This window comes from Carcharhinus amblyrhynchos, chromosome 24 (genome assembly GCF_965287045.1).
Source record: "Carcharhinus amblyrhynchos chromosome 24, sCarAmb.v2.hapA, whole genome shotgun sequence".
In the NCBI taxonomy this organism is placed as follows: domain Eukaryota; kingdom Metazoa; phylum Chordata; class Chondrichthyes; order Carcharhiniformes; family Carcharhinidae; genus Carcharhinus; species Carcharhinus amblyrhynchos.
In genome coordinates this window covers 7,376,670-7,391,134 of record NC_137347.1, presented here as the reverse complement: position 1 = coordinate 7,391,134, position 14,465 = coordinate 7,376,670, and the positions used below count along the sequence as shown (strand labels likewise).

Here is a 14,465-nt window from a genome sequence, read left to right as displayed (position 1 = left end):
ATCTGTACATGCTCCACATTGCTCCATCAGTTTCTCTGACACCCACTGATGTATATTTCCCACTTGTTCTGATGATTCACTTCGTTCAAAAATAGGAGGGAAAAAAATTGTATGTGTGACAAGTTCTGCTTTTCTCATTGTGCATGAGTCTGTGTATTTGAACAGACGCAATGATCAAATTAATTCTTATCCTGCTATTACTGTTCTGAAATAGGATCCATCATTTGCATAACCTTGTCAACTTCTGAAGATATCATATTTACTGCATGAGGCAACTGCCTGTGACTGAAGTTCAATCCAAAACCCCCACTCCGTTAATACCTTACAAATGTGATTTGTCCATTGAGTGCTGTGCATCATGTTGGATTAATTTTATGCAGAATTTTGACTACTTCAGAAATTTAAACATTATTGTTTAAGTAGTGTCAGTTCTGGGGTTTGAGTTCAGATACCCACCCCTCCTCTCTTTGTTAAAGAGGTGACTCTGAAATAAGTCAGGAAGTGGCTCCTTGTAGGCAGTCTCTCTCTCCGTCACCCAGGAGAAATTTTGTGTTGGTGATTTGAAGAGGACCTCTGGGCTTCAATATTGTTATATTTATCTTGTATTTGGCCACAGACAGATTATGCAAAGTGAAAGCTTTTCACCTTACCCATGTAAGCAGTGGTTTGACCAGCTTCACCAGCACAAGTGCAACAGTAACTGCAGCTCCAGTTTCAGGTTTTAGTCCAACCGATTTATTTGATAGTAAACTCAATAGCTTTTGAGGGGATTCCCTCTTCTTCAGGTGAATGGAAAGTTCTGGCCTCAGACAAAGCATATAAAGCACAGACAGTTTAGAGATTACTGATTAGAATGCGAATCTTTACACCTAACCTGCTGTTCAAGTCCTAAAGTGCTTGACAATGTGTGTAGAAGGAGCACTGATCATAGGTTAAAGAAATGTGTATTATCTCCAGATAGTACAGTAAGTGAGGTTTTGCAAACCCAGGCAAGAGTCACAGGGGTTACAGATGGGTTCATGTCGCACTATCTGTAACCCCCGTGACTCTTGCCTGGGTTTGCAAAACCTCACTTACTGTACTATCTGGAGATAATACACATCTCTTTAACCTATGATCAGTGCTCCTTCCACACACATTGTCAAGCACTTTAGGACTTGAACAGCAGGTTAGGTGTAAAGATTCGCATTCTAATCAGTAATCTCTAAACTGTCTGTGCTTTGTCTGAGGCCAGAACTCTCCATTCACCCGAAGAAGAGGGAATCCCCTCGAAAGCTAGTTAGTTTACTATCAAATAAATCGGTTGGACTAAAACCTGGTGTTGTCAGACTTTTTACTGTGTTTACCCCAGTCCAACGCCGGCATATCCACATCATGGCTCCAGTTTCAGCCAGATGTGTCACTTGGGACTGCTTGAAAGGACTTAAGCAATGAGTATTACACTTTAACTATACGTTAAACAGTTTTTTGATTAATCTCAAATAATTGCTGTGCATAGGACAGTCTAAATACTACCGTTCTAACTGCTGGCAACGGAAAATGGTGCGCAGCATTTGTCTGACACAAGCAGGTGGGGCTGGACTTTCAGACAGTCAACAAAAATCATGCTCATACAAAATTGTCAGTTCCCTGCATCTGGTGCATTACAAAATGCAACATCAATATCATTGCAGGATGCTTCTGAAAAATGGAAGTGACAAGAACAACTCCAGCTCTGAATCTTTAAACACACGAAGATAAAGTGACATTACAAAATAAGTAGAACCTTGTTTCTGTATTCCAAAAACACTTGCATAATTCTAAAGATATTTACCTTTATCTTCATATAAAAATACTCTTGACTGAAATTGTACAATTTTATTGAATACTAGAAAATAAACACTATGTTGGCTGGGTCAGGCTGCTTCGATTAACCATCCTTCAGTGTAAGGAAATGTGCAATGAACACTTGTGCTGCCTTCTTATTCTCAATGACGTCACATTGACTTGTGGCATTAGGAGGTGGTCTCAGCATTAGTGCTCCAAAGATGCTCGCTGTGCAGAGAGGAAAAGTTGTACATTTTAAATGATTGCCTGTAATCCTATTTGCATGAAACGTCATATTTCTCTACAAACATTTCTTTAAAATATTTTATTCATACAATCCAATCTGCCCTCTCAGGTGTGTCCATAAGATCTCACTATTCTGAAAAGGAGTAGGGGAGTTATACCCAATGTCCAGGCCGATATTTATTATTCAATCAATATTACAAGAACAGATTATCTGGATATTTTCACATTACTGTTTGTAGAAGCTTGCTGAGCACAGTTTGACAAAGAATCATCTGGACTTGAAATGTCACTTGTTTTCTCTCCTTACGGATGCTGCCAGACTTGCTGAGATTTTCCAGCATTTTCTCTTTTGGTTGCTGTACATATATTGGCTGCTGCGTTTCCTATGTTATATTGGTAATTGTATTTCAAAAATACTTCATGAACTGTAAGCACTTTGCAATGTCTGGAGGTTGTGAATGGCGCTACATAAATACCAGCCTTTCCATTTGTTCTTTAACATAACGTGCACCATACCACTACATTGTCAGATACACTCTTCAGTGCTGGATCTGGAGGAATGAAAAGCTAGAATTACCCAGTACTGGATGAGCAGAAATTTCTGCCAATTAAATATTGAGAAAACTGAAGCCATTATTTTTGGTCCCCACTCCTAACTCAGTTTCTTAGCCACTGATTCCATCCTTGTCAAAATTCTGAAATTAAGCCCATTTATTCACAACACCGGTCATGTTTACTCTTAAAATGAGTTGCCGACCTCATATTCTCCATCCATCACTAAGACAGACTATTTCCACTACTGTACTATCGTTCAACTTCATTTGTTTCAGCTCATCTGCTGCTGAAACCTCATCCAGCCTTTATTACCTCTAAACTTGACTATGCCAATGCACTTCTAGCTGGTCTCCCAAATTCTACCTTCCATAAATTTGATGTCATCTGAAACTCAGCTGCTTGTATCTTCACCCACAACTAGTCCCATTCTCCTATCACCCAAGCTCACTGACCTACATCAGGTTCCGGCCAAGCAAGGGAAGAAAATCACAAACGCCATGAACTTTATGAGAAATTTCATATACCATTTCAGAGAATCTACATCATTACATCGACATGAAGAATTTGAACTGAAAGCAGTTTCATTTGCAGACATTCTATATTCACCAATAAGCAATTCCTTGGGGACCACATTGACACCGAGGAATGATTTTAAGTAATATTGATTTTCAAAATCCAATCCTTGCTTTCGAATCCTTCCGTGATCCTTGCCCCTCCCTATCTCTGTAATCTCTTCCAACCTCATAACCCACAAGGTATCTGCTCCACCTCTAAATCCGTTCTTTTGTGCATTCCTAATCATAATTGGTGACCATGCCTTCAGTTGTCTTGACCCCAAGCTCTGGAACTTCAAGATGAAACAAATGAAAAGATAAAAAAAGGGTAGATTTTAACTTTAAGGTAGTTGTCTCAGTTTTGAGGTCGGATCCTCATCCAAATGTGACTGGTGAGCAAGTTTTGCACCTCAGGAATTTTGATTGGACAGGAAGCTAGCAATAGTTGCAGGTAGGTCCCCCTGATGTGAAATGGGGCATAGGGGAAGGCGAGACTGAAAGGGGAAGGCCAAAGTTGGCAACAGCTGCATTGTTCTCGTCAGCTGGGAGAATTGCTGCTCCAGAAAGAGAAATACAAGTCGAATAAATTTTGCATGAGTTTCCCGAGTGGCCAGCAGTGGTTTCTAATTCAGTCCTACGCAACAGGTCACCAATCTTCAAAGTAATTTACTATGAACACATAGCACCATGGAGATGTTTCAGAGATTCCTGATTAAACATCAGATAAACGGAAGCATTTTTATCTTTTAGAATTATAACTTTCTTTCTAACAGCTCTTACCCTTAAATTTGAGTCAGTCAATCTTTTTAAGTGTTAAAGCTATCTCATTTTGAAAGCCAGATGTTTACTTCTTGCGGCATTCAGATGTGGCTTTTAAATCATTTTCGGAAGAACTGTATACTTCAATATAAAAATTCAAGTGGGATCAAAGTCTAAGTAATTAACTTGAAAAGCAATTCAATGTCAGTGTTACACCATCTTCAAATGTAACAGACGGAACCTATTTTTGACTTTTCTATAGCAACTAAGTGAACTGGAGGTAAATGAATATCATGGTCAGATACCACAAATTTTGTGACAATTTATCACGTACCATTTCAAGGAATCTACTTTCATGATATAAACATGATAAATTTGTGAACTGAAAGCTTGTTCCTTTCATTTACAAAAAAAAGATAAACTTACCAGTAAGTGTTTCCTTGGGATCAGATCAGAAACACAAAGAAATATTAGGAAGTTAGTCTAGACCCCAACTATTTTTGATTTTGGCATCAGTGCAAGGATAAGGTGTTTCACTCCAGGTGTGATTCTACTGACCTACTTGGAAGCTTTTATCAAAACAAACTTTATTTAACAATACAGTTTAACTACAACAAAAAAAAATTGGTGCAAGTTTTACTAATTGAAATAAACATGACAATATATAATTTTTAACTGCTAACCTACATTAGTTCCAATTTAAGCAATATTTCTCATAGACGTAAACTCCTCTTCAAAATCAGTTAGTAAGTGACTTACTTGCTAGTATGCAGGCTGTTAGTCCCCAAACCTCCAGAAACGTCTCTGGAGAGAGATACCTATTTTCTAGCAGGTCCCAGACTTTAAACTCCAGAGACAGAGAAAGAAAAGCTGCTACTCCTTACCATTCTAAGCAGAAACTGCCTACTTTTCCCCTTGTCAGGACGCGCTTTTGTCAATCAATCAAATTGAACCCTACTCTGAGACCTCAGCACACAACTCAAAATATAAACAAAACTGAATTAGTTCAGGTTAAAGCAAACACCCCTACATCTAGGAGCAATGACTCTCCTGCATTCTGAGCAGGTGACCTGCCTGGAGCAGACAAAATGGCACCATTTAACCAAGGTGAATCTTAATATATCCTTCAAAAGAAACATGACACAAAATACATTTCTTAAATGCACAGTATGGACATAGGAACCACAGTGACACCACAGAATTCACTACAGAAAGCTAGCTAAACCAGCAAGTGAAATGACCATTCAACTGTAACACAAATCAACATGTACCAAGCTTTGAAAAATACTCAGTAAAATTTATCTTGGCACTGGAGAAATATTGGCGTAGAAAATTGGTGTGCCACGGTATTGCCATTCTTCATGCTTAAACTGACCAAAGTCAACTCGCAACATTGCAGACAGGGAATGCAAATGCATTTCCTGGTGAAAAGTGCACCTCCCTCTGTATTAAATAAGGTAGTAACACTGTTGAGCTGGAGAGAGCACATAGGGAATATTTACAGGCCTGCTTCATTCATTCAAGTGTGCTGGAACCATCTTTAATTTTTAAATACCTCATTACTTCACGTCACACATTCTGAACTCAGAGCACAATGTGGTGCTGACCAGCAGGAAGGAACCCAATTACCTGAATCTGGAGCAAATATTGAAAGAGTGTCAGCTACTCAACCAGGGAACAGCTACCTTCTTTCCTGATGCAGAAATTCACACCCTTCCCAATATTAGTTTATACCCTCTCCTCTTCCTAGCCTAATCACTTACCTTTCCTCACTCACCTGAGATCTACTGCAATCCCAACAGCAGGTAGAATGTGCCTTATTTCCCTGAAGCTGCAGAGCTGCCTGGGAATAGAAATGTACAAAGCCCAATATTGGGACTACCTCTGTCCTCACCTTTCAAATGCAGTTTATCTTACCAAATGCAGCATTTTCAAGGCCATCAAGTCTATCTGGTTTTCATCATACAATTCTCCAATTAGTCTTGTTTTATTTCCTCTGACACAATTTACTGCAATTGTTCTTGAAAGGGGCCTTTTAGCTTACCAAGTGTAGGCACATCAAGGTTGTTGCAAACAGCATTCTTCAGAAGCTCTCGAAGGAAAGCCATTAAATAATTGAATACATTCTTATGGCATTGAGGTAGCTTGGAGACAACCTAGTAGGAGAAGGTGGTACAGAGATACAGAATAGATTACAGTGGGTATAACTCATGCATTGTTCAAAAAAACATTACTTCACTTACCCGCCTACTCCAATTGAGGGTCACAGGGCGTTGGGGCTATCCTTAGCAACACCCCCCCCTTGCTGCACCCATGCACACACACACACAAAGGGGCAATTTACCATGGTCAATGCACCTAATATGTATGTCTTTGGACTGTGGGAGGAAACTGGAGCACTGGGAGGAAACTGGAGCACCTGGAGGCAACCCGCAGACACAGGGAGAACGTGCAAACACCACAGACACTAAAGGCTGGAATTAAACCAGGGTCTCCAGAGTTATAAGGCAGCAGTGCCACTGTGCTGCCCTATTTACTAAAACACATAACTGAACTATTCTTCTTGCCAAGTTTACAGATGGAAGATAAATTCATTGACAATACCTATATTTATATAGCAGATTTGTTTATATTGAAATAAATCCCAAGTTGCTTCCTACAGGAGAAAAAATTGTGATGCCAATATTTGAAGAAAAGTTTGACTAAGGATGGAGTTTTTCAGGGTTTTTAAACCCTGAAGAGATGGAAAAATTTGGGAAGGCACCTCTGGACATTGTGGCCGAGGCAGGTGAAGGTTGATTCAATGGCCAGGAGACCAAAGTCTAAGACCTAGAGGATGGGAAGGAGCGGGGTGCAACTCTGAAGTGGCTGCTGGAGATAGAACAAGACAAAGCAATAGAGGACCTTGTAGATGAGGGCAACTACTTAAAATTCAATCTCTTGGGTGACTAGAAACCAGAATAAGGTGACAAAATCTAGGATGGTGATTGATGGAACAGTGAGTGGGCAGGGGAGGTTTAAACAATTTCAAGATTATGAAAGTTGAGGACACACTGAAGAAGTCAAGACTGCAAAGAAAGTTTTCTCAAGGGGTACAGACAGGACTGTTATGGAGAAGGAAAAACATGGTTTTAGCGGTGGCTATTTAGATTCAGTTAAATCATTGCTGATCTGTATCTAAACTCCCGCTATCTCCCTCGGTTAATGCCCTTGTCAAACAAGAATCTAATAACCTGTTTTTAAACTTTCTGTCAACACCCAGGCCTCTACTGTTCTGAAGGAAACAAAGCTTTCTGACATCACACCTGAACAGCCTGCCACAATTTTTTTTTCTTCATTCTTTCATGGGATGTGGATGTCACTGGCCAGGCTGGCCTTGGTTACCCATCCCTATTTCTCTTGAATTGAGTGACTTGCTAAGCTAATTCAAAGGGCAGTTAACAGTCAACCATATTGCTGTGGGCATGGAGTCACATGTAAGCCAGATTGGGAGAGGGGGGCAGATTTCCTTCCCTAAAGGAAATCAGTGAAACAAATAAGATTTTACAACAATCAACAGTGGTGATCATGGTCACCATTAATAAGACTGACTTAATTTTATTTTCATTAATTTAAATTCCATCAGCTGTATTGTTCTGGGTTCTTCTGCCAGAGGAAATAGTTTTTCTCTGTCATAGAGAAAAGAGACCCTTTAACCCATTGTGTCTACACTGGCTGTCAAGTACCCATCTATTCGAATCCCACTTTCCAGTTCATAACCTTGTCTGCTACAGTGTTAAGTGCTCATCTGAATATTTCTTAAAATGTTGTGACGGTTCCCTCCCCCTCACAATGAGTTCCAGATTCCCACCCCTTCAGTATGATACCAGGACTTAATGGATTGAGTTACAACGAGAGGCTGGACAGACTGGGACTTTTTTCTCTGTAGTGTAGGACGCTGAGGGGTGATCTTGTAGAGGTCTATAAAATAACGAGGGGCACAGATCAGCTAGATAGTCAACATCTTTTCCCAAAGGTAGAGGAATCCAAAACAAGAAAGCATAGGTTTAAGGTGAGAGGAGAGAGAGAGAGAGAGAGATACAAAACTGTACAGAGGGGCAATTTCTTTTCACACAGAGAGTGGTGAGCATCTGGAACAAACTGCCAGAGTTAGTAGTAGAGGCGGGTATAATTTTGTCTTTTAAAAAGCATTTAGATAGTCACATGGATAGGACGGGTACAGAGGGATATGGGCCAAATGCAAGCAATTGGGATGAGCTTAGGGGCTTGAAAAAAGGGTGGCATGGACAAGTTGGGTTGAAGGGCCTGTTTCCATGCTGTAAACCTCAATGACTCCAAAAACATTTTTCCTCAAAGCCCCTCTAAATATCCTGCCCCATACCTTAATCTATGTCCCTTGATTGTTAACTCCTTTATTAAAGGAAAAGGTTCCTTCCTATCTCCCCTACCTATTGATTATAATTATCTCATATTGTCAAATTGAAAATATAGCGAATGAAGAAGCTGCATTATATTCTTTACCTGTTCGCTGAGAGCGTAGCTGGATGTACTCTCTAAACAATTCTTGTACAGGTTGTAAGGAATGACTGGTTCCGGAAGGGCATCCAGCAGGAGCAACAGTGCTTCGGTTATAGAATGGTTACTGCCAGCTGCAAACACAAGTTAAAGAAAAAGACCAAGTGCTTGAGGTCTCCTGCACACAGGAAATACATCATTCAGTCTCACAGCAGAACCCATTTTGAGCAGGGAAAAACATAAGAACATAAGAAATAGGAGCAGGAGTAGGCCATCCAGCCCCTCGAGCCTGCCCCGCCATTCAATAAGATCATGGCTGATCTGTCGTGGCTCAGTTCCACTTTCCCGCCCTCTCCCCATAACCCTTAATCCCCTCTCTTATCAAAAACCCATCAACCCACGTCTTAAAAATATTTAGCGAGGCAGCCTCCATCACTTCAACGGGCAGAGAATTCCAGAGATTCACCACCCTTTGAGTGAAGAAGTTCCTCCTCAACTCCATTCTAAACCACCCCCCCCTTTATCTTGAGGCTGTGCCCCCTAGTCCTACTGTCTTTTTTGAGCGGGAAGAGTCTCTCCACCTCTATCCTATCCATCCCATTCATCATCTTATATGTCTCAACGAGTACAAGCCTCTCCTCATAGCTCAACCCCCTCAACTCCGGTATGAGCCTAGTAAACCTCCTCTGCACTCCCTCCAAGGCCAAAATATCTTTGCACAGGTGCGGCGCCCAAAACTGCACACAGTACTCCAGCTGCGGCCTCACCAATGCCCTATACACCTGCAGCAAGACCTCCCTACTTTTATATTCAATCCCCCTCGCTATGAAGGCCAGCATCCCATTCGCCTTCCTGACCACCTGCTGCACCTGCAAGCTGGGTTTTTGCGACTCATGCACAAGGACCCCGAGGTCCCTCTGCACCGTCGCCTGCTGCAGTTTTTCGCCACGTAAGTAATAATCCTTCCTACCATTATTCCTACCAAAGTGGACCACCTCACACTTGCCAACATTAAATTCCATTTGCCATTTCCTGGCCCATTCGCCCAGCCTATCCAGATCCTTCTGCAGACTCTCCACACCCTACGCACAATTTGCCGTTCCCCCAATCTTGGTGTCATCAGCAAATTTCGACACCCTACACTCGGTTCCCTCCTCCAGATCATCTATATAAATGGTAAAAAGCTGAGGCCCCAGCACCGACCCCTGGGGCACTCCACTAGTCACCATCCGCCAATCCGAATAGCACCCGTTGACCCCCACTCTCTGCCTCCTATTTGACAACCAATCCTCTATCCATGCTAACACCCTATCCCCGACTCCATGTCCCCCGACCTTCTGCAATAACCTCTTGTGAGGTACTTTGTCAAACGCCTTCTGAAAATCCAGAAAGACCACATCCACCGGCTCTCCTCTATCCACCGCCCTAGACACATCCTCATAGAACTCCAGTAAATTTGTCAGACACGACTTCCCTTTAATGAAACCGTGCTGCGTCTGCTCTATCAAGCAATTCCCTTCTAGATGCCTCGCTATTTCCTCCTTAATGACGGATTCTAACATTTTACCTACCACAGACGTTAAACTAACCGGCCTATACTTCCCCGCCTTTTGCCTGGCACCCTTCTTAAACAACGGCGTAACATTAGCCGCTTTCCAATCTTCCGGCACTTCAGGTTAAAAAACATCTCTAACGGTGACTTAAATTTCCTTCTAAACTAATACTGCTACACAAAGAGAAATACAGATTTTCCACAGAATGTACTGGTGTCTATCCATTCACTGCATTTTGTTAATATGTTTTAAAATTGCTGACCTTGGGAGTTGCTGTATTCTGCTAACCACTCCTACAATCTTGTCATCCTTAAATTCTATTCAGGTGGCACTATGTGTATGGAATGCTGTCATCCCTTTGTCACTGCCATATTCCCTGATGGGGATGAACATCATGATGAATGGTATACCTTCTCAAGGCACTGGTGAGGCTGCAACTGAAGTAGTGTGTAAAATTTTGGTCCCCTTATTTGCGAAAGGATATATTGGCCTCGGAGGGAGTACAGAGAAGGTTCACCAGGCTGATACCGGAGATGAGGGGGTTACATTATGAGGCGAGATCGAGTAGATTGGGCCTGTAGTCATTGGAGTTTAGAAGGCTGAGGGGGAATCTTATAGAGACATATAAGATAATGAAGGGGCTGGATAGGGTAGAGATAGGGAGATTCTTTCCACTTTGAAAGGAAACCAGAACTAGAGGGCACAGCCTCAAAATAAGTGGGGGGGGCGGGGGCGCAGTTTAGAACAGAGTTGAGGAGGAACTTCTTCTCTCAGAGGATGGTGAATCTCTGGAATTCTCTGCCCATTGAAGTGGTGGAGGCTACCTCGTTGAATATGTTTAAGTCACAGGTATATAGATTTCTGATTGATAAGGGAATTAAGGGTTACGGGGAGCAGGTGAGTAAGTGGAACTGATCCACTTCAGAGCAGCCATGATCTTATTGAATGGCAGGGCAGGCTCAAAGGGCTAGATGGCCTACTCCTGCTCATATTTCTTACGTTGTCACGTGACATCACTTAATTCTTGCAGTGTTAGGGTACTTTACGCAGAAATGTGCAGGTTAGGTGGACTGTCCATGATAAATTGACCCTTAGTGTCAGGGATTAGCTAGGGTAAATACGTGAGGTTATAGAAATAGGGCCTGGTGGGATTGTGGTCAGTGCAGACTCGATGGGCCAAATAGCCTCCTTGTGCACTGCAGAATTCTATGATTCTATGGTGATTGCATTCACCCATCAATGGAAGTTTTCCTGGAAGACTCGCTCGATAAAAAGTATATCATAGAAAAGTTACTTGGCGTTGGATATTATTCCAATGTAATCGAGCTAAGTTGCTGTACAAGCCTTTTTTTAAAATGGAGGCGGCATCCAATCAAAAATAAATGCTCAGGTGAGGATGTCCTGATGAGGAATTTACTACAAGTGTATGGAGCACTACTGGTCAGAAAAATATAAAATATATGGGAAAGAGTGTGAGGTAAACCAAAAGTAAAAGAAGACTTGTACGTACCATCTTAGGGCATCCCAATGCACTTCACAACCAATAATTAGTTTGAAGTAAAGTTGCTGTTATCTTGGCAAAAAGCCTGACATTTATGTGTTTACACAAATATATTGCCCTTGCCCATCTTAAATAGCTAATTGAAGTCAAATACTGAGAGCTTGGAAGCAAGACAGTCTCTGTTTTTTCATAGAGCCAAACAAGTTTAAAGTGCAGAAGGAGCCCATTTGGCCAATCATGCCTATTTTCTAACTTTTTGTTCAAGTATTACAGCTGAGCTGAGAAATGGTGAGTGCTATACACAGTGGCTATTTGGACTCATGGATGTGAAAAAAACTCCAACTGATGAAAAGTTAATTTCTACAAAGATTGTGTTGCACAATTTCCCTCAGATTAGAAACAAAATGCAGGTCATACTCGGTCAACATGAGGTATATAAAGTGAGTTTTCATTACTTTTGTGTTTCTGCACAGCCAATAAAGCAGCACGCACGATGATCTGTGATAGCTACCCAATTAGTCTCACTCCCCAAACTTTTCTCCTCCAAAGTATTTCGAGTTATAAAATCCCTACAGTGCAGAAAGGGACAGTTGGCTAATCAAATCTGCACTGACTCTGACAGAGTATCTTACCCAGGCCCTCTCCCCTGCCCTATGCCCATAACCCCACACATTTCCCATCAATAATTAATCTATACATCTTTGGGAGGAAACTGGAGCACCCAAAGGAAACCCATGCAGACATGGGGGCAATGTGCAAACACTACCTAGTCACCTAAAGCTGGAATTGAACCCAAATCCCTGACGCTGTGAGGCAGCAGTGCTAACCACTGTGCCACCCTTTTATCCAATTCCCTTTTGAAAGTTACGATTGCATTTGTTTCCACCACCTTTTCAGGCAGTGCACATCAGATTTTAACAAATTACTGCGTAAAGAAAAGTTCTCTTCATTTTGTATCTGATTCTTTGGCCTTCAATCAGCTACTTACCAACCCTTCTGCCATTGGATACATTTTACAATTTTAAACATTTCTATTAAATCTCCCCAGAATTGGCCAAAATATACCACCTAGGACCTAACAAGTGATTCATAAGGTTTTAGCATAATCTTGTTTTGATTTTAAAAATCTTTTATATGTCCTATTATATTTAAGAACATAAGAAATAGGAGCAGGAGTAGGCCATCTAGCCGCTCGAGCCTGCCCTGCCATTCAACAAGATCATGGCTGATCTGATGTGGATCAGTTCCACTTTCCCCCTTTCTCCCCATAACCCTTAATTCCCTTGTCTATCAGAATTAGAGATTTAGAGATTTGTAAACATACGCACCCCTAACCTCTCCCCGCAAGGTCTCTCTGTTTCTTCAATTTGTTTAAAAATGGTACCATTTAGTTTATATTGCCTATCCTTGTCCTTCTTTGCAAAGTACATCACTTCATTCTGCTCAGTGTGGAACTGCAATAGCCATGCTCTGTCCATTTCATCAGCCTGTCTATGTCTTCCAGAAGTCTGTTACTAGTTTCCATTCTGTTTACTCCATTTCCAAGTTCTGAGTTGCCTGCAAACTTTGCAATTATGTCCTGGAAACCCAAGTCCAGGTTGTTACCATGTATCAAAAATAAAGCACCACCCCAATCCCAACTCCTGGGTTTGAAAACAACTTTTTAAATTCATTTATGGGATGTGGGCATTGCCAGCTTATTGCCCATCCCTTGTTACTGTTGAGAAGGTAATGAACTGCTGCAATAAATGTGAGGTGATGCATTTTGGCCGGAATAATGTAGGGGGGAGTTATATGATAAAGGGTAAGCCTGTAAAGAGTATAGAAACACAGCAGGACCTAGGGGTGCAAGTGCACAAGTCTTTGAAGGTGGCAGTACAAGTGGAGAAGGTTGTGAAGAAAGCCTATGGTATGTTAGCCTTTATAGGAAGGGGTATAGAGTATAAGAGCTGGAGTCTAATGTTGCAGTTGTATAGAACGTTGGTTAGGCTGCATTTAGAGTACTGCGTCCAGTTCTGGTCGCCTTACTACTGGAAGGACGTGGCGTTTCTGGAGAGAGTGCAGAGGAGGTTTACCAGGATGTTGCCTGGTATGGAAGGACTGGGTCATGAGAAAAGATTGAGCAAATTGGGGCCGTTTTCCCTTGAAAGACAGCGACTGAGGGGGGATTTAATAGAGGTATATAAGATTATGAAGGGTATAGATAGAGTAAACAGAGGTAAGCTATTTCCTATGTTAGAGACACACAGTACGAGGGGCCACGGGCTGAGGGTGAGGGGGGAGAGGTATAACACGGATATTAGAGGGAGATTTTTCACACAGAGGGTAGTGGGGGTATGGAATGCTCTGCCAAGTAAGGTGGTGGAGGCAGGCACGCTGGAGTTGTTTAAGAGTAACTTAGACAGGCACATGAGTGGGTTGGAGATGGGAGGATATAGGAGATTGTTTTAAATAAGGTTCATTAGCATTGGGACGTCCCTGGTAAATGTAAAAGGATGTGGTATGATACGAATGTTTTTCTCTTAATTCACAGGTATTAAGTCGGTCTGCCGTGTTGTCCAACGAGGGGCATACACGCGATGGGTCGTACTTGGGCTGCTGTTGGATGTTCGAGAGTAACCTAGTGCTTCATGTCGTTAGTGTGTGCTTAAACTGGACCAGATGCTGGGCAACACGACAGCTCAGTGACTATCACTGTTTGCTGTGCAGACACATGGATTTGGGCCAGTGTCTGTGGGAGTTTGCGCATTCTCCCTGTGCTTGTGTGGGTTTTCTCCGGGTGCTCCGGTTTCCTCCCACACCCCAAAGATGTGCTCTTAGGCTGATTTAGGGATAATTTATTACCTCCAATTAGTTTCCCTCAATGTGGAATGCCATAAACAATAGATAAGGGTCATGGGTGGGGGGGGGAGGGGGGGACTGGTAATGTTAAAATGGCGGCGCGGGCTCATTGGGCCAAAGGACCTGTTTCCCGGG

General features: G+C 42.0%; 1 protein-coding gene across 5 annotated transcripts in view; it reads right to left on the bottom strand.

Moving 5' to 3' along the window:
* Positions 1-1,292: 1,292 nt before the first annotated feature.
* inpp5b (inositol polyphosphate-5-phosphatase B) overlaps positions 1,293-14,465 on the bottom strand; it is a 129,145-nt gene continuing 115,972 nt past the window's right edge. For all 5 annotated transcript variants that reach the window (XM_080211163.1, XM_080211164.1, XM_080211165.1 and 2 more), the window contains 3 exons: positions 8,442-8,569; positions 5,965-6,076; positions 1,293-2,034 (listed from right to left, as the gene is read on the bottom strand). In XM_080211163.1, coding sequence (XP_080067289.1) covers positions 1,910-2,034; positions 5,965-6,076; positions 8,442-8,569 — 365 coding nt within the window. In that variant the 3' untranslated portion in view covers positions 1,293-1,909. The remainder of the gene's footprint in view (positions 2,035-5,964; positions 6,077-8,441; positions 8,570-14,465) is intronic.